Source organism: Zosterops lateralis (genome assembly GCF_965231275.1).
Source record: "Zosterops lateralis genome assembly, chromosome: W".
NCBI classification, from domain to species: Eukaryota; Metazoa; Chordata; class Aves; order Passeriformes; family Zosteropidae; genus Zosterops; species Zosterops lateralis.
The window spans coordinates 26,448,914-26,475,834 of NC_139801.1; the positions used below are offsets into that span (position 1 = coordinate 26,448,914).

The 26,921-nt window shown below is 43.3% G+C and overlaps 1 protein-coding gene across 5 annotated transcripts in view; it reads right to left on the reverse strand.

Annotated features, from left to right (window-relative positions):
• The window catches only part of LOC310922190 (transcription factor RFX3-like), a 214,089-nt gene that overhangs the window by 134,438 nt on the left and 52,730 nt on the right, over nt 1-26,921 (reverse strand). For all 5 annotated transcript variants that reach the window (XM_083882606.1, XM_083882603.1, XM_083882604.1 and 2 more), the window contains one exon: nt 8,286-8,380. In XM_083882606.1, coding sequence (XP_083738732.1) covers nt 8,286-8,380 — 95 coding nt within the window. The remainder of the gene's footprint in view (nt 1-8,285; nt 8,381-26,921) is intronic.

Sequence of the window (26,921 nt, forward strand, 5' to 3'; positions counted from 1 at the left end):
CAGGCACAGGGCTCAGCCAGACAAGCATACTGACTGGCTCCATTTTACCTGTGACTGGAAACCTTTATCCTCCTTTCTGTCTATCCCTCCTCTTTGTCTCTCCCTGCTTCCTCTTTCCCCTGTAATTCTCTTAATCAGTTTGTATAGTTCTATCAATTTCTGCATCCATCCTAGTTTGAAGTCTGGGATCCCCTCTGGTTTAACATCTTATCAGTTGCAAGGTCCATGTTGATCTTCCAGGAAATGGTGTCTGTAGTTTAGATTTTTTCCTAAATTATTTTTTGTATGTTTTGTTTGTTGTGTTAAATATTAAAAAGAAATTTCCTGTTTACAGTCCAGTATAATTCTTGCAAATACTAAGTTTTTTATTCCTTTCTGTGGAACAAAGAATAATATCTTTATGAAGTTGTATTAATTTTTTTAGATGTAGAGCCTCATCTACCCTTGGAGCTATTTTTAATCCTGTATAAATTATACCTTCTCTGAGGTGAATTCAGGTGTAATCACAGAAATATGCAATAGTAGAGTAGTTGAAGTTAAAAGGAATCTCTGGAGCTTGTCTAGTCCAAACCCCTTCCCAGCTCATGCTCAGAGAAGGATCAACCAGAGGAAGTAGCTTGGGAAATTGTCCAGTCAGGTTTTGGATATCTCCAACCATGGAGAATCCACAACCTCTCTGGGCAGCCTGGTCCAGTGTTTGACCACACTTAGAGTTAAAAATATTTTTCTTATGTTTGAATGGAAATTCATGCATTTCAGTTTGTGTGCATTATCTCTCATCCTTTCGCTGAGCACACCTGAGAAGATTTTGGCTCCTTCTTTGTGCTGGTTTCAGCTAGGGTAGAGTTAATTTTCTTCCCAGTGGCTGGTATGGGACTATGTTTTGGCTTTGTGCTGAACACTGGGTTGATAATACAGAGATATTTTTGTTATTGCTGAGCAGGGCTTCACAAAGCCAAGGCGTTTTGTGCTTTTCATACTGCCAAGCTGATAAAGAGGCTGGAGGTGCATGGGAAGCTAGGAGGAGACACAGCCAGGACAGATGACCCAAACTGACCAAAGGGATATTCCAGACCACATGACATCATGCTCAGTATATAAAGTGGGAGGAAGAAGGAGAAAGGGGAGGGGGATGTTTGGAGTGATGGTGTTTGTCTTCCGTTATGCGTGACAGAGCTCGGCTCTCCTGGAGACAGCTGAACACTTGTCTGCCCATGGGAAGCGCTGACTTAATTCCTTGTTTTGCTTTGCTTGTGTGTGAAGCTTTTCCTTTCACTATTAAACTGTATTTATATCAACCCATGAGTTCTCTAGCCTTTACCCTCCCGATTCTCTCCCCGATCATGCTGATGGGGGAGTAAGCAAGTGGCTGTGTGGGGCTTGGTTTCTGGCTGGGGTTAAACCAAAACAATCCTTAATGCACAGTGTATTTAGACACAGGTAAGATCCCTCCTGAGCCTTCTCTTTTGAAGACTAAACAATCCTTAACAATTCAGGAAGTGTGGACTGGATGGGTGGACAGTGAGGTGAATTGGCAACTGTCTGAAACACAGATCCCAGAGGGTGGTGATCAGGGGCACAGGGTCTAGTTGGAGGCCTGTCACTAGGGGCCCCCCAAGGTTCAATACTGGGGCCAGTATTGTTTAACTTATTAATCAATGACTTGGATGACAGGGTAGATGCCTCCTCAGCAAGTTCGCTGATGACACAAAGCTGGGAGGAGTGGTCGATACTCCAGAGAGATGTGCAGCAATTCAGAAGTACCTCGACAGGTTAGAGAGATGGGCAGAGAAGGACTGTCTGAAATTCAACAAAGTCCAGTGCAGGGTCCTGCACCTGGTAAGGAATAACTCCAGGCACCAGTACAGGCTGGAGGTGACCTGCTGGAAAGCAGTTCTGTGAAGAAGGACCTGGGGGATCCTGGTGAACAACAAGCTGCCCATGAGCCAGCAGTGCCCTTGTGGCCAAGAAGGCCGATGGTATCCTGGGATGCATTGGGAAAAACATTACCAGCAGGTGGAGGGAGGTGATCCTGCCCCTCTACTCAGCCCTGGTGAAGCCTCATCTGGAGTGCTGTGTCCAGTTCTGGGCTCCTCAGTACCAGAGAGTCATGGACCTCCTGGACCAGGTCTAGCAAAGGGCTACAAAGTTGATTAAGGGACTGGAGCATCTCTCTTATGAGAATAGGCTGAGGAAGTTGGGCCTGTTCAGCCTCAAGAAAAGATGACTGAGAGGGGACCTCATCAATGTCGATCAGTATCTGAAGGGAGAGTGCCAAGAAGATGAAGCCTGGGTCTTAGTGGTGCCAAGCAATAGGACAAAAGGCAATGGGCAAAAAATGGATGCACAGGAAATTTCACCTGAACATGAAGAACTTCTTTACTGTGTGGGTGACCAAGCATAGGAACAGATTACCTGGAGAGCCTGTGGAGTCTCCCTCACTGGAGATATTCAAGAACTGTCTGGACACAATCCTGTGCCATGATCTCTGGACTGACCCTGCTTGAGCAGGGAGGTTGGACCAGATGACCCACTGTGGTCCCTTCCAACCTTACCTATTCTGTGATTCTGAGTCAACATCCCTGAAGGCATTTGGCAAGACATAAAGAGAAGACACTTAGGTGTCGCCCTTGATTTTCTTGCTTTCAAGTGTTTGAATCTTTGCAGCCTGATTCTCACGCTGCTTCATGTAAACAATATGTATTTTTAGAAATTATCTATGTGTTTTGCATAGTTGTTCCCTGAGAGAGAATTTGACTGATGGTCACAGTGACCAATGGAGTCAGGAGGTTGTAACCTCCTTGGGCCAATCCTGGCCCTCTGTAAAAAGTGTATATAAGTTAATTGGAGTCAGAGAAATAAAGAGCCTTCCATGTTTGACCCTGCTGCTGCCTGCTGTCCTCTGTGAGGGTCCACACCCACATCGCAACGTGTTACCCCTCTAAGTGAAGAGGTAACACTTAGGGACGTGGTTTAGTGCTAGACAACACTATTAGGTTAATACTTGGACTGAATGATCTTAAAGGTCTTTTTCAACCTCAATGATCCTATGATTTTATGATTCTGTCCCAGCTCTTTCACCAGCTGTTCCTGTTGGAGATGCTCCAATCCTTTCATCACTGCAGTGGCTCTTCACTGAACTTGTTCCAGTATTTCCATGTCTTTCTTGTACCAAGGAGACCACAACTGGACACAGTACTACAGGTGTGGCCTCTCCAGGTCTGAGTAGAGAGAAAGGTTTACCTTCCTCAACCTCTTTTCAACACTGTTCCTAATGCAGCTCAGGATACTATTGACTTCCTTTGATGCAAGGGCACATTACTGGCTCACATTCAGCTTATTTTGTGCAAGGACTCCCATGTCCTTCTCTGCAAAGCTGCTTTCCAGCCAGTCACCCCCTATCTTGTACTGGTACATCATGTTATTCCTACCCAGGGGCAGGACTTGGCATTTCCCTTTGATAGACTGCATGAGGTTACTGTCTGCCCATTTCTCCAGTCTGTTGAGATCCTTCTGAAGGCGCAACAGCCATCTGGTCTATCAAATGCTGTTGCTAAATTTCTTAGGAAAAGAAAACATGATTTATATCTAGATATTGAGCTACCTTGACTAAGGCCTGGCTGAGGCCTAGTTGAGGCCCAAGGCCTGTGACACAGCAAAAAATTCTCAGTTAGCTGTGGTGCAGCTAGAATTAGATATTAAGGTGTTTGGAAAAGATAATAGGGTGTTGAAGGTCATTGAATAGAATTGTTAGTATGCAGGTGTTAGCCACTTTAAGAGTAAACCAAGCAATGTGTGTTTACAGTCTTTCCTCTGCTGTGTGCCAATGGAAATGTGTCTGCATTTGTAAACTATCTAGAAGAGTATATAACCTGCCATTTTAGGTGAAATAGACGGACTTAGTAGAATTAACCATAGTGGTCGTATCTACATCTGTCTCAGTCTAACCCTCTCTTATTATCGATATCCCTGGCTTCAAAATGCTCCTCGCAATTTTGTACCATCTGAAAACTTGCTGAGGGTGCCCTCTGTCACATTGTTCAGGTCATTAATTAAATTGTTAAACAGTATTGGCCCAAGGATCAGCCCAGGGAAACACCACTAGATGCTGACGTCCAGCTAGACTTGAGGCTTCTGATCACAACTGTCTGAGCCTGGCAGTTCAGCCACTTCTCAGTCCACCTCACTGTCCACTTATATAACCTGCACTTTGTCAGCTCGTCAACGATGATGTTATATGAGACAGCATTGAAAGCCTTGCTAAAGTCAAAATAAAGAGTATCTGCTGCTGTCCCCTCATCCACCAAGCTAGTTGACTCATTGTAGAAGGCTGGCAGGTTGGCTAAGCATATTTTCCCTTTTGTAAATCCATAGTGACTACTCCAAATCACCGTGCTCTTTGTGTGCCAGGAAATGGCTTCCAGGATTATTTTTTTAATCATCTTCACAGGAATAGAGGTGAGGCTGACCAGCCTATATTTCCCCAGATCCTCCCTCTTGCCCTTTTTGAAGATTGAAGTGTCATTTGCTTTCTTCCAGTCCCCAGGAACCTCCCCTATCCTTGGAGGTGTACACAGCCTCTACCCCGGAGCTGTACATGACTTTATGGGACAGGTCCCTGAGCAACCTGATCTAATTAGACTTGCTTTGAGCAGAGGGTTGGACTAGATAACCTCTGGAAGTCCCTTACAACCTAAATTTTTCTATGGCAAATTATCAGCCATACTAAAATACAGCTTACTGATGGATGAAATAGACTACAAGCTATGTCACATCAGCCAGCTCCTCCTTCCATATCCTTTTAAGGTGCAATCTAAAAATGAAATCGTAAGGAGTTATACCAGGAAAATCATATAGGCATCATCTCCTGTATGGAGACAACTTTTCTGGGCTGTTTATCCAGCCAGTATTTTTGTTTTGTTTTGTTTTTTAAAGTTCTTTTTCCCAGACAACTATGCATTTTGACATTTTCTTAGATTTCTGTCTGCCACCATACATCCTTCTTTCCACCCACTGGTTCTTGGCACTTGCATTTCCAGGCACTTCCACCAGCTCTTTATCTAAGACCAGAACCCTTTCCTGCTCACTGGATCACAGTTTCACTCTTCTGAATCAGACAACTCATGTTTTCCTTTCCTCCTCACTGACTAGGCCTAGTTGCTGTTTTCATGAGCAAATGATCTCTTAGGAGGTTTTCCCCCCAAGCTTCTTTAATTCCTATGTCATCATAACTGTCATACTGGGCATGGAGCTCCACTTCCTCCTGTTTGTTGCCCAGACTACGTATACATGTGTAGTGGTTTTGGTTCACTTTCCCGGGTTTCGGCACCATTTATGTGGTGGTTTCACGTTCACCAAATTTTATTTGCCAATTGGGAGATAGGATTTTGGGAGAAATAAGCAAAACAGGCCCCAACTTAAGATAAACAGATAGATTTTATTAACACCCACTAAGAGAAACAAAGGAAAAGGAAAAAAAACTACAAATGAATTTCTAAACCAACTCTTTCTCCTACTACAAACTGTTCATTTTCTACAAACAATGTAAAGAGGCAAAACTCAGAACTCTAGGTCAGTACTACTTATAAAACAGTCTTTCATTCAGTCTTTGAGAGAGAGAAGTCTCTTTTATTGTTTGGTAACTTTCCACAAGAGAAACAGTCTGCTTCTGGCTTCCAACTCACACAAATGCAGCCCGCCCAGGAAACTTCTGCAGTCGTGGAACTTCTCATACCACGTAGCTTTTCCCATGACTACATATGGGCTGTAGACTTACATATATATTGGGGCGGTACTTTTAAAGATAAACAACTTTGAAGGCAAAGAATTCTTCAACTCAGGGAACAGAGATATCTTCTTACTTCTGCTGGCACAGGGGGCTTCTTCTCATCTCTCTCTGTTCCAACCTCTCATGGGACCACCAAATCTTAACTTCTAATTCAATATTCATTCAGCAAATCACCGATACTTTTGCTCAAAGAATCCACAAAACATCTCCCCAATTCATATTGTCCACAATTTAAAGGATTATTCTAGCATATTCATATTATAGTCTGTTACCATGACTCAGGAGATTTTTCAGCCTAGAACCAAGGCAACTTGTCATCTCTTCCAACTAAAAAAAGTCACTCTTCCTTTACTGACTTTGAGATCTCCATATTGTCCTTTTACATGTCTCCAATTTGTCTCTCTCTCTTACTAAGAAAAAGGTTAGGGCTTTGGAAATTTCATCTGTGCCAAGAAAGAGGTAAATTTGCCCAGGTCTTTTTTTCTGGGCAGCACTGGCCGGGCTGATGGGGGAAGGGGAGGGAAAAGAATCTTACACTGATCGTAGCAGCTCAGAGCAGCTTGGGCAGTCAGGGATTTCAGCTGCAGCCTTCACCTCCACCCCCGGCAACCGATAGGGCCCCAGAGACATGGCCAGACCCAGGGCCGGTTCCCCCTCCACAGCAGGGGAGCAGCAGGCCCTGGCCAGCCTGGGCTGCTCCTCAGAGCTCTGTTACCTTCTCCAGCCAGAAGTAGAAAATAGGGGCAAAATCACCTGGGACCTCTGATTTAAGCCGGGGTTCTCCAGAGGCGTGGACAATACTCCTATTGGTCAGCCAGAGTCTATCCCCAGCCTCGCATCTGTGCTAAACCACTACACCACCATAGGTTTAGTAGTTGCTCCTTTCTTTGTTTTAATAGGATAACTTCCTCCAACCATATATCCTAGGCCCTGTATATGGAATGGAATAGACTCTTTGTTAATAGATTAGGTACTAGAAACCAGAGCTCATATAATTAAGAGGAAAAGCAGCAGGTACAAGGAAATACCCCATTTAGGGTCATCTGGAAGACATCCATTGGTCTTTGGAGCAACTAACATATAAACAGGATAAAACAAACAATCCTCTGCTTAATATATTTGAGCTATAAAGTCAGGTAAAATGTCATGAACTGCAATAAACTACACATTCCTAATATCACTGCCCATAATTTATAGAGTGGAAGCACTAGAGCTTTTAAAAGAAAAAACAAGTGTGGATGAAGAAATGTGTTTTCTTTTGTCTTGACAGTTCGGTGTCTTTGGCTGACATTTTTCAAATAGAAGTTAGTCTGATCAGACATTCTACATAAATATTTTCAGTCTTTGATTACAGTTTAACAATGTGATGAGTAACTTTCCATTTTTACAGTATCTTAAACAGGGACACATTGGTCATTCTTAATAATAATAATCATGTCTTAACAGACCCATTTAGGGCAGAAGATTGCTTAGATATTATAAGAGCAAAGAAAATGAGGGAACAAGACAGTGTTAAAAAAGTTTATCTGAAGAATGAATTTTGCAAAATGTCAGTGAAGAGGATGCTGCAAGTGTTAACATCAGTCTCAGAACCCAATAGTGTTGTTGATTTTTTTTGTGTCAGTGTCAGATTATCATCAATAGATATGTTTGCTGGCACCACAAAAGTTTTCTACAGGCCTTTTGCTTCTTCCATAACCTTATATCAGAAATTTCAGGGGATATATTTAGACATAACTGGAAAAAGAGGGAGGGAAGGTTCTCCCTGAGCAACTTTGAAGTTAGCCCTACTCTGACTGTGTGTGTGGGTTTTACCATATAACCTCTAGAGGTCTCCTTTGACCTAAATTATTCTATGATTTAAAGTTTGAACATGGGAGAAAGGAATTTGATGGTAGAAAACCATGTTCATTGAAGCAAGAAAATCAAAGGAAATAGAAGAGTGAGAGAGAAGCAAAAGGACATATTCTCCTTCCTCTACCTTCCTTCCTTTGGAAAAAATAATAAATATGTATATCATTACACTTAAAACAATAAAAAAATGATATAATTGTTTTCTGTAAGTAATGACTACAACTGCCTCAGCAATTTAGGAACTTGCCAGTATAATTTCAACTAGAAGAATAGAGGCCCACATTAAGACTACTTTATTACACAGATGATCATATTATGACAAATTTAGATCATACTTCCTATCAGCATAACTTAAAACTTGTCCATAAACTCAAGGGTTTTTTCCCCAAACAACAAAATGCTGCATACACAGCTTCACACTGTCCAACTGTAACAATTACCTGAATTAATTTTAGATTAATTCAAGTGAAATGAATCTAACTTGTTTTCATTCAAATAATGATTTAATATGACAAAATATAATTTCTGTCGAAACATTTTTCATTGCCAATTAAAACAGCAGCCCATATGATGTCATGAAAAGAATATGCATTTAACTTCATATTTTAGTAAACATTCTAATTTAGATGAATAACCAACTTACATTGTTCCATTTGTGTAGACTGTGTCACTTCCCTCCACATACTGAACCTGGGCTGGGTAGACATGTTGTACCTGCTGCACAGGCTGTACTTGTACCTGCAAACAAGAACACCAGAAATATAGGATAGTTTACCTTATAAAAAGAATGACTACTGCTTCAGTGCATCTAATTGTTTCTAAACAATACTTTCAATTTTGGGACATCCCTGTTCTCACAATTACTAAATGACACAGAATGCAATAATGTGCTGCAAGTCTGTAATATGCTAACTGGAGTACTGTGTTGATTTGGCACAGCCTGGTTTTTGGTAGCAGGGGGGACCACAGAAGTGGCTTCTGTGAGAAGCTGCTAGAAGGTCCCACCATGTCTGACAGAGCCAATCTGATGGCGCTGAAGATAGATGTCCTGCTGGCCCAATTAGAGAGGCTGGTAACACCTCTGTGATGACATATTTAAGAAGAAAATCAAAACAGCACGTGCACTTTTTTTTTTTTTCCAGGGGTAACAAGGCACTGCCACCAGGGCCATCCCAGCACAGCCTGTGGCAATGGCCTGCTGTGGCCACCACCATCCTGGCGTGGCCTGCGGTGAGCCTTGCTTGCCTGGCTGCCCCTAGCCAACTGCGCCGCAGGCAGAAGGGCCAGGGCGGTGGTGGCAGCTTCTCCTTCCCAGCATCCCGGATGAAGAGAGGTGTTAAATAGCGCCAGCACCATGGCAGCTGCGAGGGCTGCATGGTCGACAGTGAAAATGTGGTAGGTGACTCCCCGATGCAGAACCTTGATGAAATTAACTTCTCGGCACTGCGGGATCTTGCAAGAATCTTTGAATTAGTGGAACTTGTTGGCAATGGTACCTACAAGCAGTAGTTTTTCTTCTAGTCAGAGAAGAGGAGGAAGTGAGGACATGTGAGGGAAAACAACATGGCGGCACCAAGGTCAGTGGAAAAGAAAGTAGGAAGAGGTACTCCAAGTGTCAGAGCTGATTCCTCTGCAAGCCATAGTGAGGACTATGGTGAAACAAACTGTCCCCCTGTAATGCATGAAGTATACAGGGAATGCAGAGATTCACTAGCAGCCCATGAGAAAAGTGTTCATGCTGGAGTGGGTGGATGCCAGAGAAAGCTGTAATCTACTGGGAGACCCAAATAGAGACAGAGAGTCCTTGCTTCCAAACTAGAGCAGCCTAGCCTTAAAAGATCGCACCCCATGGATGAGTGACCCATGCCACAACAGTTTTGGAAAAACTGCCTGTGGGAGGGACCTCACAGCATAGCAGAGAAAAGACTCCTCTCCCTGAGCGAACAGAAAAAGATCTCGAATCTGACCAAGACCCCCATGCCCTTTCTCCCTGTGCTGTCAATGGGAAAAAGGAAGGGGCTGGGGAGAGGGGGGGGGGGGGGGGAAAGGTGTTTTAAAGGCTTTTTTACTTCTCATTATCCTCCTCTGATTCTGTTAATAATAAATTTACTTTATATTTTAAATTTAAACCTGTTTTGTCCTTGGAATGTTTTCTCCCAGTCCTTATCTCAGCTCATGAGCCCTTCATTAATTTTTTTTCCCCTCTCCTCTGCTCAACTTTAGCAGAAGAGGGTAAGCAAATGACTTTCATGGGTATCTGGCATTTGGCCAGTGTCAAACCACAACAAGTACTAACATTGGAGATGGAGGCCCTTGCAAGTATGGGTATTTTCAATGCCAAAGAAAGAACCATCTAGAAAAATCAAGAACTATATGACTGACACCAAGCTTAGGAACTATATGTAGGAAAGAAGAAAATTTTATTTGATCATTTGTATGCTGATTTTCTGTTGGTTTTTTTTTTACTCCAGTTTATACAATACAAGCCTCTAAATCACAACTTATATGTGCTGTTAAAAGGCAAACTTCACCTGTGAGAGCAGGTCCTAAAAATTTCAGTGTAATCCTAGAAGAGTCTAGTTCTCACACATGTGATGCATCATATGTCTCCGAGGTGAACTGCCCCGGCAGACGTGCTCTGGAGTGGAGGATCGTGCTAAGACAGCTTTCCAAAAACCAGCAAAACTGTGAACCTAGCACAGAGAGAGAGAGGGTGCACCAGCCTCAGCCAGAGCAGGAAGTGTTAAAAGCTAGAGAAGTGGCAGCTCTAACTCAGTGTGGGCAGCGCCAGGAGTGAAGGCGACCAACTCCCACAGGTATAAAAGACGCACCCAAGAAGCAACCAGGAGTTGGGCAAATAGGGCAGGCAAACAGGGTGTGACTGTCATGGTAGGAATAGTATTCTCCAATTTAGGGCTCTCTTTGTTTTATGGAAAAACCAGCTTTCAGGAGGATTTGGATTATCTTCTCTGCTTTCTCAAAAACCTCCTCTGCTGTGTTGCCCCATAGGATGATGTCATTGATGTACTCTTAAGTGTTCTGGAGCCTCACCCTTTTACAGTGCAGTCTGGATCAGTCCATGGCAAATAGTGGGGCTGTGTTTCCACCCCTAGGGCAGTTGGCTCCAGGTGTACTGGACGCCCCTTCAGGTAAAAGCAAACTGTGGCCTGCACTCTGCTGCTAAAGGAATGGAGAAAAATGCATTAGCAATATCAATGGTAGCACCATTTTGCTGCCTTGGACTCCAGTTTGTACTGAAGTTCCAGCATGTCCAGCACGGCAGCACTCAGTGGTGGTGTGACTTCATTCAGGTCATGATAGTCCACTGTCAGTCTCTACTCTCCATTGGACTTACGTACTGGCCATATGGGGATATTGAAGGGTGAGCAAGTCTTGCTGACTACTCCCTGGCTCTCCATGAATCATCTATGGATCAGAGTCCCAGAGTCCCAGTTGGTGCAGTGTTGTTGACAGTGCACTGTTGTGGTAGCAATTGGTACCCATTGTTCTTTCACTGGCAGAAGTCCCATAGTAGAAGGGTCCTCTGAGAGACCGGACAAGGTATTCAACTGTCTAATTCCCTCTGTCTCCACAGCAGCTATCCCAAAAGCCCAACAGATGCCCTTTTGGGCCCTTGAAATACCCTCTCCTGAGGTAATCTATGCCAAGGAAGCATGGGGCTACTGGGCCAGTCACAATGGGGTGTTTTCACCATTATTTTCCAGTCAGGCTAACTTCAGCTTACAGCACAGTCAGCTGTTGGGATCCCCCTGTCACCCTAGAAAGAGATGGATTCTGCCCCTACATATCTTGATGGCATCAGCGTATATTGTGTGTCAGTGTTAACTAAAGCCTTATACTTTTATGGGTCTGATATGGCAGGCCATGGGATCCCCACAGTCCAATAGATCCTACTGTCCCTTTCCTCCACCTGGCTGGGAACATTAGCCCTCCAGTCCTGGTCACAGTACTCATTGCTCACTTCTTGTAAATATGACCTGGAGGTCCCTTCAAGATGATGGGAAGTAACATCAGCCCTTCTATTCTATCTGAGGATTTGCCCACTGGAAACTGGAGCAGCATTTATCCTTGAAGAATTTCCTGCAGTGATTGTTCTTCCTCTCAAATCACATACCCATGCTACTAGGGCAGAGGTGGGTTTTTCATCCTATTTTCTCATGTCCTCTCCATGGTCACACAGGTAAAACCACAGGTCACCTAATGGTTTTTGCCCTCTCTCTCGAGCAGGGGGGATGCTTGCTCCTAATAGCAGAGACTCTGGTCCATACCGGCAGGGCATAGAACATTTTCTCTCTAACTTGCTTCAGTCTTTCAAATCTGTCTATAGTCTCGGACAGTCTTTCCACAGCCACAGGTTGGTAGGGAGGAAAAAAGATGATCTTCATATTGCCAGAGTCAGGTAGTCACCTGAAGCACTGTTTGCTCTCCTTCTGTCATTCACATCAAGGCCAGTGAGTTGGTGTATGACAATGGTATGCTCTATACAAAATTCTGCCACATGGATTGTGTACACTGGACCTCATCTGGATCTACACGGGACTGCTTGTTATTTTAATCCCTATAGAGTACCTCCAGCACTGCTAATTCTCTCAGGTACTGGATACCCTTCTCCATGGCATTCCACCTGCTTGGGCTCACTACTAAATCATCCTTGAGAGAATACCTTTCCTTCATGCTTGACAGGAGTTACTTCCAGAGGCTGAGAGTTTTCTGTGTTCTTCCAATTGCCTTGTCAATGCCCACATCCCGGGACAGGGATCCCAGTTGCTTTGCTTCCCTACCATCTAGTTTCATATCGTGGGCTGCAATATCGCAGCACTGGAGCAGCCAGGTCACCAGGGGCTGAAATCTTTTCACATATCTTGCAGCTCACATGGGATAGGGATTGGGTGATTATCTCTGGCCCTACATCTTCCTTCTTTTGAGATGGCCCTGCTTCCTCTTCAGCCCTCACTAGGCAAACTGATTTGGTCTAAGATTTTTTCTTCTGTATAGGGGCAACTGCTAACAGCACAGGTTGTTCCCCTGGCTCAGCTGCAGTTTGAGTGGCCGTGGTGCATGTTGGTCTGCTGTCGCAGCTGGTCTGTAGCTAGACAAGATAAATCTGGTCATAACAAATCCAATTCAGCTAACCTGGCTTGTTCTAGAAACAAGTCCCTAAGTGAACGATGGAACTCATACAGAAACCTCAGCCAATCATGGTCAGTCCAGAGAGCAGACATATCACTGGTCAAGGAGCTGGGCAGGGCTAAGACTCAGACCAATCCGTTGTTTAGACCCAGGAGTTTTAAACTACTATATAAGAAGGATCTGAACAATAAAATGGGCTGTTTGCTGATGACCCTCGGTGTGTACTGTGTCATGTGCCTGTCACCAACCCACGACCCTCACATAACAGTCTGCTTTCCTCCTATTCCCTCTGAGGGTGCTGTCTAGTGACAAGCAGTGTCTGATAAATAGTAGCCAGGGCCCAGCACACTGCAATAAGTTGTTTTTCTCTGGAGTTGCCACAGTTTTCTCTTTGCAAATATTCTGTCATTTTATCAGGGTCCTGTAGTTGTTCAGGGATGAACTCCCAAAACATTGGAGGAGAGAATTTCTGCAAAATCTGGCCCATTTTCTCCCACATTCCATGCCACTCATGACTAGTCCCCCTTGTGACAGATCTCTGAATGACCTTCCTAAAAATCTTTCTTGACTCTAAACATGGTGTGGACCACACTGAGGAGACCTGGAAGACTTAGCAATAAAAACATGCTTTCCTTAACATCCAAGGGAAATTCTAAATCCTCAAAAGGTGTTGTAACAGGCCTGAAAGATGAAAAGAGGGTGGAAAATCATCCTCCCCTGATCCCCCCACGGGCTGGGTATGATTATTAATGCACTCCCAAAGGTAGCATCTGAGGTAAGGATAGGAGAGCAACACTGAATATACATCCCAAATGACCCTCATTGCCCTTGATGTTATGTCATAAGCTGATATCCCACAGTACAGGAACAAAGCTATGCTGATCTCTCTCCCTGCTCTGAAAAAGATCATCATGAGGAGTACATACAGGAATATATACAGGGTTGGGTACCACACCTGTGAAGACATCCATGGATGGCTGGGAGAAGGAACTCTGCAGACCTGAGATATTTTAGAAACACGTGGTTTTATTGCAAGGGTCGTGGGTTAAAAGGGCCTTGCCTTCAGCCACCAGCCTCGGCTGAAGGGAAGCCCCAAAGAGAGAGGGAGAGAGAGAGAGGGTAAGAGGCAAGAGAGGTGGCAGGGGTAAGCGAGGTAAGGTAAGTGGGCCACGAAAGAGAGGCAAGGCAAGAGAGGTAAGGTAAGAGAGATGGGGCAGGTAAGAGAGGTAAGAGTGTGAGGACCTTGTTACAATACATTATATCTTCTTTTGTGTTGAATATTCTAATTTACAGTGACCAACCTGCAAGAGATACAAAGCCTACAGACTTTGCATACAGCCTATGAGAACTGCAATATTACCATATCACTCTGTATTCTAAACTCTAAAAGCTATCTTCTTATCTATCTTTTCCCTGATACCTTGGCAGGGTGGGATGGGGCTACACCCTTGGGTCCCTTAGTGTCCCATTGTTTGTTACAATCACCATCTTCCTGCCTGCCATGATTACATCTCAAAGCTAGCTTTCATTTCTATTTCATTCATAGGTTTTATATTTTCAATATCTCTTGCCAGGCAATCATATTTGTAAGCTTTTCCTGTCCCATCTTTCCCAACACACACCCACATGAACAGACAAAGCAACATTGTGACCAGTGGCTCTGTACCTAATACAACAAATGCTTAGATCAAATTTGTTTCCAACCTGCTCTGGGCAGATCTGTTGTTATCTCAACCCTTCATGCCTCACATTGGGCACCAAATAAGGCTGTAGTGGTTTAGGAATGGTATTCCCCAATTTGGTGCTCCCACTGAACACATACTTTTGCTTCCCCACCCCCCTCCGATTGGAAGCACAAAAGGCAAAGATCACATTTTGAGATAAGAACAACTTATTGGAAACAGCAATAAGATTAGAACAAACTGTAACAGCAACAATATTAATAACAAAAGGTATGAGAAAAAGAAATTAATACACAGAAAGCCCACAAGAATAAACAAATACTGAACAGCTTCCCCTGCCACATTTTCTCAACTGGAAGGAACACCCTTCTCCTTGGAAGTGAGAGAGACCCTTTTCCCCACCCCTGAAGCAAGAGAGAGTTCCTTTCCCACATCTGGCATTGATGTGAGGTGGTATTGAATAAAATTATGGTCCTGCCCACATCCCCTCCTGGCTACTGCAAAAAATTAACCCTGTCCTGGATGAACCCAGGACAGTGGCACAACAGCCAAGGCAAGATGCATCAGCCAAGGCATGTGTGGCAGTTAACACAGCAGTTCAGGCAAGAAGGGCATGGAGGGAGGACACAGCCCCCCCACCAACTTGAGGCAAGCCCAATTAGTGGTCATTAGTGGGTTTAGGAAAGGAAGGTCCTTCCTGACCAATGTGATCTCTTTTTATGACCAGGTGACTTACCTAGTGGATGAGGCAAAGGCTGCAGATGTGTCTACCTGGAATTCAGTAAAGCCTTTGATACTGCCTCCCATGGTATTCTCCTGGAAAATCTGGCAGCCCACAGCTTAGACAGGTGTACTCTTTGCTGGGTTAAAAACTGGCTGGATGGCCAGGCCCAGAGAATGGTGGTGAATGGTGCTGCATCCAGTTGATGACTGGATACTAGTGGTGTTCCCCAGGGATCAGTGTGGGGCCCAGTCCTGTTTAATATCTTTACTGGCAATCTAAATGAGGGGATTAAGCCTACCATTATCAAATTCCTGGACAACACTAAATTGGGCGAGAGTGTCAATCTGCTGGAAGGTAGGAAGGCTCTTCAGAGGGACATGAACAGGCTGAATCAATGGGCCAAGGCCAGTTGTATGAAGTTTAAAAAGGCCAAGTGCCAGGTCCTGCACTTGGGTCACAACAACCCCATGCAAGACTACAAGCTTGGGGAAAAGTGACTAGAAAGCTGCCTGGCAGAAAAGGACCTGAAGGTGTTGGTTAACTGCCAGCTGAACATGAGCCAGATGTGTGCCCAGATGGCAAATAAGGTCAATGGCATCCTGGCCTGTATCAGAAAGTGTGGCCAACAGGACCAGGGAAGTGATTGTCCCTCTGTACTCAGCACTGGCAAGGCCACACCTCAAATACTGTGTCCAGTTTTGGGCCCCTCACTACAAGAAAGACATTGAGGTGCTGGAGTATGTCCAAAGAAGCGTAACAAAGCTAGTGAAGGGGCTGGAGCACAAGCCTTTATGAAGAACGGCTGAAGGAACTGGGATTATTTAGTCTGGAGAAAGGAAGCTCAGGAGATACCTTATTGATGTCTACAACTACCTGAAAGGAGGTTGTGATGAGGTGGGAGTCAGTCCCTTCTCCCAGGTAACAAGTGACAGGATGAGAGGACATAGCCTCAAGTTGCACCAGGGCAGGTTTTGATTGGATATTAGGAAAAATTTCTTCACTGAAAGCATTGTGAAGCACTGGTACAGGCTGCCCAGGGAAATTATTGAGTCATCATCCCTGGAGGTATTTAAAAGATGTGTGGATGTATGTTGGAAAAGATGAAAGTTCTTACCAGGGATACCGAGATAAAATAAGGGGAGACTGGACAGAGAAAACGCAGATCCGATCAGTGTGATTAAAACTGTGCAACTCCTTTATTTCAACCGAAATGGCGTCTTTTATACATTTCTATATAGTTTACACTTTGGATAGCTCAGTCATTGGCACACAGCGAGGGAAAGAATGCAAACATACATTATTTAACTTACAGTTAAGGTGGCTTAACAGGTGCTTATTAACTACTTCACTCAGTGACCTTCAAACCCCAATACTTTTCCCAAACACTTTAATAGCTATTTCTAACTGCACCACAAACCTAAAGGAATTTTAACTGCGTCATGGCTTCAAGGCCCTAACAAGGCCTCAGGTCAGGGTAGTTCAAAGTTCTGATATAAATCACGACCTCCTGCCCTGAGGAGATTAGTAAAAGAAAGTTTACAGAAAAGTTTTACAGATATGAATGTTTAGCAGAAAGCTCTCTGAATGTGGAACCTGAAAGCAGAAAAAAGATAGAAGCAAGTTTTGATATAGAAGAATAAAAGATGTCTAAATTAAGAATTGCTGAGCCAGTTGTTACTGGACAACTAAGAAAGCAAAGGTTAAGTCAAGTTGGAAAGAGGTTTTATGGCTAGAGCAAAGGATATGTTGACCACAGACAAAGATGTTTTTAGCGAGCAGAAAGAGGTCTCAAGAAAAGCAAAAGATACTATAGGCAAACAAAAATATGTTTTTACCAAGTAGAAAAAAGGTCTAAGAATTTTCCACTGCAAGAAAACCGAAAAACAACTTTAAGCTTAAACTGTAACATAATATGGTAATGATAGTTGCTATGAGAGGCTAGAAGTAAATGTAAAGGTATTGTGTATGATACTGATTGGTTATTATGTATTAAGATGCTCAGTTGTCCTGGGTTGCAGTGTAGGCTGTACACAAAGTATTTATTCTATCACCATCTTCATGAACTGTTGAAACCAGGTGGGCTAGTGTTTTCCCAAGCCCCCTGCCTTTTCTGCTAATGGCCCATTAACGCCTTTGGGGTGTTTTCTGCTAATGACTTTTGGGGTGTCTTCTGCTAATGACCCATGAGTCACAGGCAACTCCCTCCAGGGGTTATCTCTGTTAATGGGCCATCAAGGACCCATTTCACACTTCTCATGCTATTGTGAGATGCTCTGCCCAGGGGGAGGAGCCAAGCATTCTCACCTGGATATAAGCTGGGATTTGGGACAGTGCAAGTAGCACTTATCCACTGGATTCCCAGAGGACCAGAGCTCCCAGACCTTTCTACAGGATCACTGCTTCAGGAAGAGCACTTCACCTGGACTGCTTCCACCATCCTGCTCAGGTTGTATTCTGACCCAGTCAGTGATTCTTTGTGTTATTGCATTTATTTTATTTTATTTTTACCTTTCTTCTCATTAAATTATATCTCTGACTTGGAGCCTCTCACTCGTTTTGTTTTCAAACCACAACATCAGTAAAGAAAACTATATAATGCATTGTAACCAGAGCTAAAGTGGTTTCAGGTTTTGCCTATAAGCTGAAGCTGCCAGCTATAGGCTTGGCTCAGTTACCCATGACCCATGACTGCTGTGACTTCAATCTATGAAATAAACAACACCTTTAAAGAACCACCTAGAGTCCCGTATCTCTCATTCAGGCTCTTACAGATGTAGAGCTCAGAGACATGGTTTAGTGATGGACTTGGCAGTGTTGGATTCAATGATCTTAAAGGTCCTTTCCAACCTAAATTATTCTTTGATTCTATGATCTACAAGAGCTCTTTAATAACATTTTAGTTAGAACACATTCATCATCCTCACTGTATTCTCTAAAATTCCTATCCCTCCTTTTCCACCATTAACTTAAATACTTCAAAACAAGATTCTAAACTTCATTGTTAACTACTGGGAGTAGTCTGGAGGTGTTCAAGAAGTTGAGGGGGAACACAGCTGGGACACCTGACCCCAACTGACAAAAGGGATATTCCATACCATTCGATGTCATGCTCAGCAATAAAACTAGGGGGAAGGTTAGCCGGGGGACTGCTGGGCGTTGGTCAGTTGGTGGTGAGCAATTGTTTTCATTTGCAACACTCATTTCTCTTGAATTTTTTTTTCTCTCTTTGGATCTTTTTTCCCCCTCTTTTCCTTACAATTTATTATAAGTACTTTTTAATTATTAAACTGTTTTTACCTCAGCCCCTGAGCTTTCTCATTTTTACCCTTCCAATTCTCTCCCAATGGAGGGAGAAGTGAGTGACCAAATGGCTGTTGTGCTTAGTTGCCATCTGGGGTTAAATCACGACACCTAAGGAAAAATGTATATGAAAACCTTAATTTTGAAAAAAAAATAATTGAAAAAGACTGTTGAAGTGTGACAGAAAAACAGAGTTTCTGTCAATCAGTAGTAATGATATGTACTCTGATGATTAAATGGAAAATTCAGCAGGTTGCTGATTTCACATGTTAACTGTTACATAAATTGACATTGGCCTGCCATCCCTTAACAGTGTTCCAAAACTATAATTTCCCAAATTGAAAAAATACATCTCTTATTATTAAGCAAGATAAAATTGTACAGAATTTTGATTTTAGATACAAGTGTTTGCATTAAAAGTACTAATAAGGTTAAGAGAATATTACCAGGGTAAAATATGTGAAGACTTATAAACCCCATTTAAATTAAAAAAAAAAAAAAAATCAGAGCTGTATACACAAAGATTTCTGTTCTCAGAGGGAAAAAAATCACCTTAATAAATTAATTAGTCTGTAATACTTCTGGAAAGCAACTCATGCTGTAATGTTGATATTTAGATAAATGACCAATATAAGTTCATGACTAGTTTTTATGTTAAAAATGATTTTTCATTAAGCTCCAATTTTCATTAGCAGATATTTGTATGTCCAGTTGAATGACACATTTATTTCTGAATGCTATTGCCGTAGTCTATGATGAATAGGAAGATTTGCTTTGTGTAACCTTTGATGCATGTACACACCTTCTAAAATAGATTAGACACTTGTTTTTAATTTTACTCTTTGAATCCTTCTGTACTGCATGACATAAACCATAAGGTCAGTGAAATTAATTTAAAATCCTTATAAGCTTGCTACCTCATGCTTAAGAATGCATGTTAAAACAGGAATGATACATGAGTGGAAAATCATATTTGAGGAAATATAAGACTAAGAAAAATTGCACAAGATGTTAAATGGCATTTAATTATGCTTTTCACTTTTTCACCTTACTTTTGCTACATTTTACTTGCACATATATAGGTTTCTTCCTTCACCAATTCAAGGTTCCAAAAATGACAATTGCTGTGTCATTAGAAAACATCTGTGAAACCACTGCTGCTACACTCAGAAGGGAATCTGAGTTTTTCATTAAGGGCATTTCTTTTTTCTTCATTTGAAGCACCATATCAAACTTTCATGAAAGCCATAGTTATATTGTCAGGGCGTAAATAAAAAAATTATTTCAGCAGAAAATAATTTAGATGTTTAAAAATTATTCCCCTCATAACTAGAGGAAAGAATTTTTAAAAATAAATTATCTCTTCTGAAATTTTCTATTTTTATCTAAAGTAGTCTGCTCCTAAAGTATGTATACATAAATTCCAATTTTAAATTTAAGCAAATATATAATATATATATTTTCAGAGCAAAGCCACTCTTCTTCATCAAAGACATTGTTTTAATGCCTGATAGCCTTTTCTTTTCGTACAGTGGAAAAGCACCTATCTTACCACATTCTTCATCACATTTCCTAGTATTATAGTAGATTCAAATCTTCTTCCCAGAATCACAGAATAGTTATGGTTAGAAGGGACCTCTGGAGATTATCCAGTCCAACCCCCCTGCCAAGGCAGGGTCACCTAGAGCAGGTGACACAGGAACACATCCAGGTGGGTTTTGAATGTCTCAAGAGAGGGAGACTCCACGACCTCCCTGGGCAGCTATTCCAGTGCTCTGCCACTCTCAACAGAAAAAAGTTCTTCCTCATGTTGATGTGGAACTTCTTGTGTTTTAGTTTGTGGCTATTGCTCCTTGTCCTGTAGCTGGGCACCAATGAAAAGAGTCTGGGACCATCCTCTTGGCACCTGCCTTTGAGATATTTATATACATTAATAAGATCCCCTCAGTCTTCTCTAGACTAACCAGGCCCAGCTCCTGCAGTCTCTCCTCATAAGAGAGATGATCCAGATCCCTAATCATATTTGTGGCCTCCACTGGACTGTCTCCAGTAGTTCATTGTCTTTCTTGCTCTGAGGAGCCCAGAACTGAACACAGTACTCCAGATATGGCCTCACTTGTGCCGAGTAGAGGGGGAGGATCACCTCCCTTGACCTGCTGGCCACACTCTTCCTGATGCACCCCAAGATCCCATTGGCCCTCCTGGCCACAAGGGCACACTGACAGCTCATAGTCAACTTGTCATCCACCAAGACTCCCAGATCCTTCTCCGCAGAGCTGCTCTCTAGTAAGTTGGCCTCCAATCTGTACTGGTACTTGGGGCTATTCCTCCCCAAGTGCAGGACGATACCCTTGCTCTTTGTTGTGGTTTTGAAAGCAAAATGAATGAGAGGCTCCAAGTCAGAGATATAATTTAATAAGAAGAAAGGTAAAAAGGTAAAAGTAAAATAAAATAAATACAATAACACAAAGAATCACTGACAGAGTCAGAATACAACCTGAGCAGGATGGTGGAAGCAGTCCAGGTGAGGTGCTCTTCCTGAAGCAGTGATCCTGTAGAGAGGTCTGGGAGTTCTGGTCCTCTGGGAATCCAGTGGATAAGTGCCCACTGCACTGTCCCAAATCCCAGTTTATATCCAGGTGAGAATGCTTGGCTCCTCCCCCTGGGCAGAGCATCTCACAATAGCATGAGAAGTGTGAAATGTGTCCTTGATGGCCCATTAACAGAGATAGCCCCTGGAGGGAGTTACCTGTGACTCATGGGCCATTAGCAGGAGACACCCCAGAAGTCATTAGCAGAAAACACCTCAAAGGCGTTAATGGGCCATTAGCAGAAAAGGCAGGGGGCTTGGGAAAACACTAGCCCACCTGGTTTCAACAGTTCATGAAGATGGTGATAGAATAAATACTTTGTGTACATCCTACACTGCAACCCAGGACACTCTTGTTGAACCAAGTGGGCCTTGGCCTTCCTCATCACATCCCTGCATATTATGACAATATTCATATAGCCCTCCCATGTGGCCAGTCCCTTTTTCCACATCCCATAAATTTCTTTCTTCCATTTGAGATTTGCTAGAAGCTTCCTGTTCATCCATGCAGGTCTCCTGCCCCCTTTGCTTGATTTCTTGCTCGTGGGGATACACTGGTTTTAAGCTTGGTGGAAGTGATGCTTGAATACTGACCAGCTCTCTTGGACCTCCTTTTCTTCTAGGGTGCTAACCCATGGGATACCTCTAAGTAGGTTTTTGAAGAGGTCAAAGTCAGCTTTCCTGAAGTTCAGTGTTCTGCTCACTGCTTTGCATCCTCCATGCAGAATCCTGAGTTCCACCCTCATGGTCACTACAGCCAAGGCTGCCCCCAACCTTCATGTCTTCAACCAGTCCCTCCTGGTTTGTTAGCACAAGGTCTAGCAACACATCTCTCCTCATTTGCTCTTCCACCACTTGCCTCAAAAATTTTTCATCAATAATCTGCAGGAACTTCCTGGACTGTGTATGCCAAACTGTTGTCTCTCCAACAAATATCAGGGTGGTTGAGGACACCCAGGAGAACTGGAGCCTGTGACCATGAGGCTATTTCTAGCTGTCCATAGAAGGACTCATCAACTTCCTCCTCCTGATCTGGTGGTCTGTAGTAAACACCTAGAACTATGTCACCCATATCAGCCTGTCCCTTAATTCTCACCCATAAACTCTCAACTTGCTAGTCTGTCCCTGGGTACATCTGTTCCTGGATTGATACATTCCAGTTGCTCTTTCACATAAAGAGCAACTCCTCCACCTTGCCTCACTGACCTGTCCTTTCTAAAAGGTACATAGCCATCCATGACAACATTCCAGTCATGTGAGCTATCCCACCATGTCTCAGTAATTGCAATGAGATCATGGTGCTGGGACCACACAGGGATTTCCAGTTCTTCCTGTTTATTCCCCATGCTGCGTGTGTTTGTATACAGGCATTTCAGAGAGGCAATCAAGCACGCAGGTTCCCTAGAATGGGTGTAAGAGGATTCACCACAGCCATACACACCCTCAATGTGGTTAGCCCTGTGATTTTCATCCTGAGATGTAGTCAAAGGAACATCTGTCACTGCACTGGTTGGCATGGCCTACTCCTCGCGAGGAAGCAATGGCATGAGCATTGCCACTTTGGACCCCATTCCCTGAGTCCTTCAGTTTAAAGCCCATCTCACCAAATTGGCCAGCCTGATGCCAAAGATTCTCTTGCCCTTTTTAGATAGGTAGATCCCATCCCTCCCTAACAGGCTACAATCATTGTCATAAAAACCAAAACCTTCTTGATGGCACCAGCCACAAAGCCAGACATTGATGTGCACTATGTGTCTGCTTCTGGCTGTCCCCATTTCTCTAACCAGTAGGATAGATGAGAAGATGACTTGGGCACTGATGTTTTTCACCTGCCTTGCCAGGGCTTTATAGTCTTCCTTGATCCTATTTTTTGGCTTGTGGCATCATTTGTACCCACATGAAAAAGTAGTAGTGGGTACTTAGTCCGTGCTCTTGACAAGTTGGGGTATCATCTCGGTAACATCACAGATCCTACCCCTGGTAGGCAGCATACCTCTCATGACTCTTTATCAGGCTGGCAAATGGGCCTCAGTGCCCCTTAATAGTCACACACTATGAGCACTCAAAGTTTCTTTTTATGATAACTGCTGTGTGCTTCTGGTATGGATTCTCCTTGTTGGCCTTGCTCATGGACATCTAAAGCCTTTAAAACATCAAATTTGTTTTTGCTCTGGATGTTGGAGGTTGAATTGGAACCCTGCTTTTGTGGGTCACCAGGTTCCAAGGTGCCCCATGCTCAGTGGTATCCATTGCAGGTGGATGATTCCAAAGCCAAATTATCTATCTCCATTTCAGCCCCTCTAATACTGCACAGCCTATTAACTGTCTCTTGTAATTCAGCCACCTGCCACAACAGGTCATCAACCTGTGCATGCTTTGTGCAGGTACCAGCCTTTTCTCCAGGAGAAGTATCTGGGCATCCATTGCAAGCTACCACCTGTAACTGACATCTCCTTCCTTACCAGTTCCATCTGGGTGGAAGCATCAGAATTCTTAGGGGCTATCTCAGTAGACACGCTGGTTTTGGCTCTGAGACAAGTGCCCACCATTGTGGCTGAGACCTAGAGCACTTAGCACTTACCTGAGCTATGGACTTACTTTCAGATTGCAGCATCCTCCCCATATGCCCTGCCCATGTGAACCGCCATGTCACATCCTTCTGACATGCCACATCCTGTTTGCTCACCCTGTTCGACGCTCTCTGGGTTGCTCATGCTTCCTGGAGTTGTTTAAATCTCCCATAGTGCTCCTGGCTATGACCTCTCCGTGTCTGATTGGCTCACAAGAGCTTCCAAGCTCTGACACAGCTCTGGGCTGCTGATCAGTCTGGACTGCTGATTCTTCCTTTTCCTTACCCTACAGAATCACTAGGTTGGAAGAGACCTTTAAGATCATCAAGTCCAACCCATGCCCTAATACCTCAACTAAACCATGGCACTGAGTGTCACATCCAATCTTTTTTTAAATACATCCAGGAATGGTGACTCCACTACCTCCCTGGGCAGACGATTCCAATACTTTACCACTCTTTCAGTAAAAAACTTTTCTCTAACATCCAACCTAAATTTCCCTTGGTGTAGCTTAAGACTGTCTTCTCGTTCTGTCAGTAGCTGCCTGACACATTCAATTCCTTTAGAATTCCTGACCTTTTCTCAACACTTTTATCATCTATCCTTTTCTCTCTAAACCAGTATCTCCTTCATATTCCATCCTAATCACTGCAGAATCATCTGCATTGTCTTTCACTACATGTGGATCACCTTTTCAGTCTATACAAATTATAGTAGCAAACTCCTCTTCCTTGGCCAGGCTGATCCCCTAACATTCCTTTCTGAAACATTACATAACTCATACTTTCAAAATAAGACTCAACTGAAAAATATAGTCCAATAGAATCAGAAAATGCTCCAAAGTACAGTTGAAATATTCAGTGAAACAGAAATATTGGAAACAATAACACTAGAAAATAAGTAATACCATATTGAAAATATATTCTGATATAAATTATATCTAGTTTTCAAAAGTTTGAAGCAAAGCTTAAAAAGAGTTAACCACAGTAAGCCTCATAGAAAGCTTTACTAAGTCAAAGCACCATAGTAGCTTGATTTAAAAAGTTAGCACAATAATAGAAAGACCTTATAGTTTTCACACAGGCAGATAGTAATAGGACAAGAGGAAAATGTTTTAAACTAAGAGGAGAAAGTACATGAAGATAAGCTTTTAAATTCATGTTAAGTGCCCAATATTTGAATGTTTTGCTGAAACACTGCATTGTGGGGGTTTTGGGGGAGAGGGCATGTTTAAAAAAGAAGCAAATGTATTCCAAGGTACATTATAATTGATATTAGTGGAATTATTATGCATTATAAATTGAGTCTGTATACCAGGAAATATTATTAGTGAAATGTATGAGACAGTTAAACAGTGTTGCAAAGAACATGCTGCATTGGGTTTGCATGGCCTGGTTTTTGGTTGGGGGGGTCACAGAGGTGGCTTCTGTGAGAAGCTGCCAGAAGCTTCCACAATGTCTGGCTTAGCCAATCCCTGGGGGCTCCAAAGATGAACATGCCGCTCAAGGCTGGGCCAATTAGAGGTGGCGGTAACACTTCTGTGATAACATATTTAAGAAGAAATCAAAACAAAGGTTGTGATGCAGTTGCAATTTTCAGCCAGAGAAGAGTGGAGTGAGAACATGCAAGAAGAACGACTATGCAGACACCAAGGACAGTGAAGAAGGAGGGGGGAGGTGCTCAAGGCACCAGAGCTGAGATTCTTCTGCAGCCTATAGTGAAGACCATGGTGAAGCATCTGTCCCCCTGCAGCCCATAGATGACCACGGTGATGCAGAGATCTACCCGCAACCTATGGAAGAGCCCCACACCACCTGGGAGGAGACTGTGATCCTGTCGGAGACCTGTGGAGGGAGGGGCCCTGCTCCCAGGCTGGAGCAGCCTGTCCTTGAAGGACTGCACTACATGACCCACTGTGGAGGCCCAGGGGCTTATCCCCAAGGTAGCTATGCCTCAACCCTGGAGGGACCAAGGCAAATGGGAAAAGATACTCCTTTAGATTAGGGTGAGAAAAACTTTCCTCCCATGGGCCTTTGCAGGCACATGTTAATATTTCTTGGGTTTCATTGTTCTATTGGTTTGTTAAATTTATGTCACCCTATTCAGTCCTGTTACCATATATGCACTCATCCTAGAATGTTCTTCCTTCCCTTGAACCCCATTGGGTAATTTTGCCGCAGTGTTACACCCCTGTAACCTCTATTAGTCCCCCCAGTTCATATTTACTCCTTTGCACCACTTTTTCCTATTCTTATTGGACCCTGACCTCAAGACCAGCCCTAGTTGTCTTGTTTATAACCCTGTGCCCTTGGCCCTCTCCTCGCTCTCATCCCTGGATCTTATTCAAGGCTGTTTGTCAAAGTCCAGGGCATTCCTTCAGTTGCCCTGGAAGGTCAGGGACCTTGGCAGAGATGCCTGGGACCTGAGCAAGAGGGTTTGAGATTTGTACGGGGGTGTTTGAGACCCTGGCACAGAGCCCAGGAAGACATAGTCTTTGATTTTAGTCCATGGGAAAAACTTCCAACACAGAGAGGAATTACAAGTCACAAAGGTGTGACAGACAGTAGTGTAGTTTATCACCAGGTGGAAAATTTTGTAGTTTTGGAGTTCTTAGAATGGGGAACAAGATGGAGGATTTAGGGCAGTGCCCTGGGTTTTTCTTGTTCTCCCTTGGCCTCCATCTTCTGATGTGATGATGGCACAAAGGAGTTTAAGGGGATTGGGTCAAAGTAGAAATGACCCTGATAACATAGGGTTAAATTGATTTCTAAAATAGCAAGGGCCCAAAAACAGGGATTGGCTCCACTTGTAACCAGGATGTTATTCCATGCTATTGTTTTAATTAAATGAAGTATAAAGCATAACTTTGCACAGGTGGTAGGGGGAGAGAAAGGGGGAACCTTGGTAGAATGCACAGGCCCTAAAAGAATAAAGTTAGGTCAGGAGGATCTGTACCGATATAATCATTAGCAAGACGCATGTCAGAATTGTCAATTGTAATATCAGTTTGGTAACTAAATATGATTATTTTCTCTAACCAGAATCTTGAGCAAGAATCACACAGACTATTGTTCCTCGGGATGGAATCAATGGAACAATGGGGTTTAATGATTAACACGAATCCTTATGTAACGAGAAAGGTATAAAATTGTAACCATGAAGCATGTTGGACAAGCCGAGATCTGGGTCTGGACCCCCGGCTTCCAGAGCTCTGAAATAAAGCACCGCATACAATTTCGCGATTGTGTGTTCTTTCCTCGGC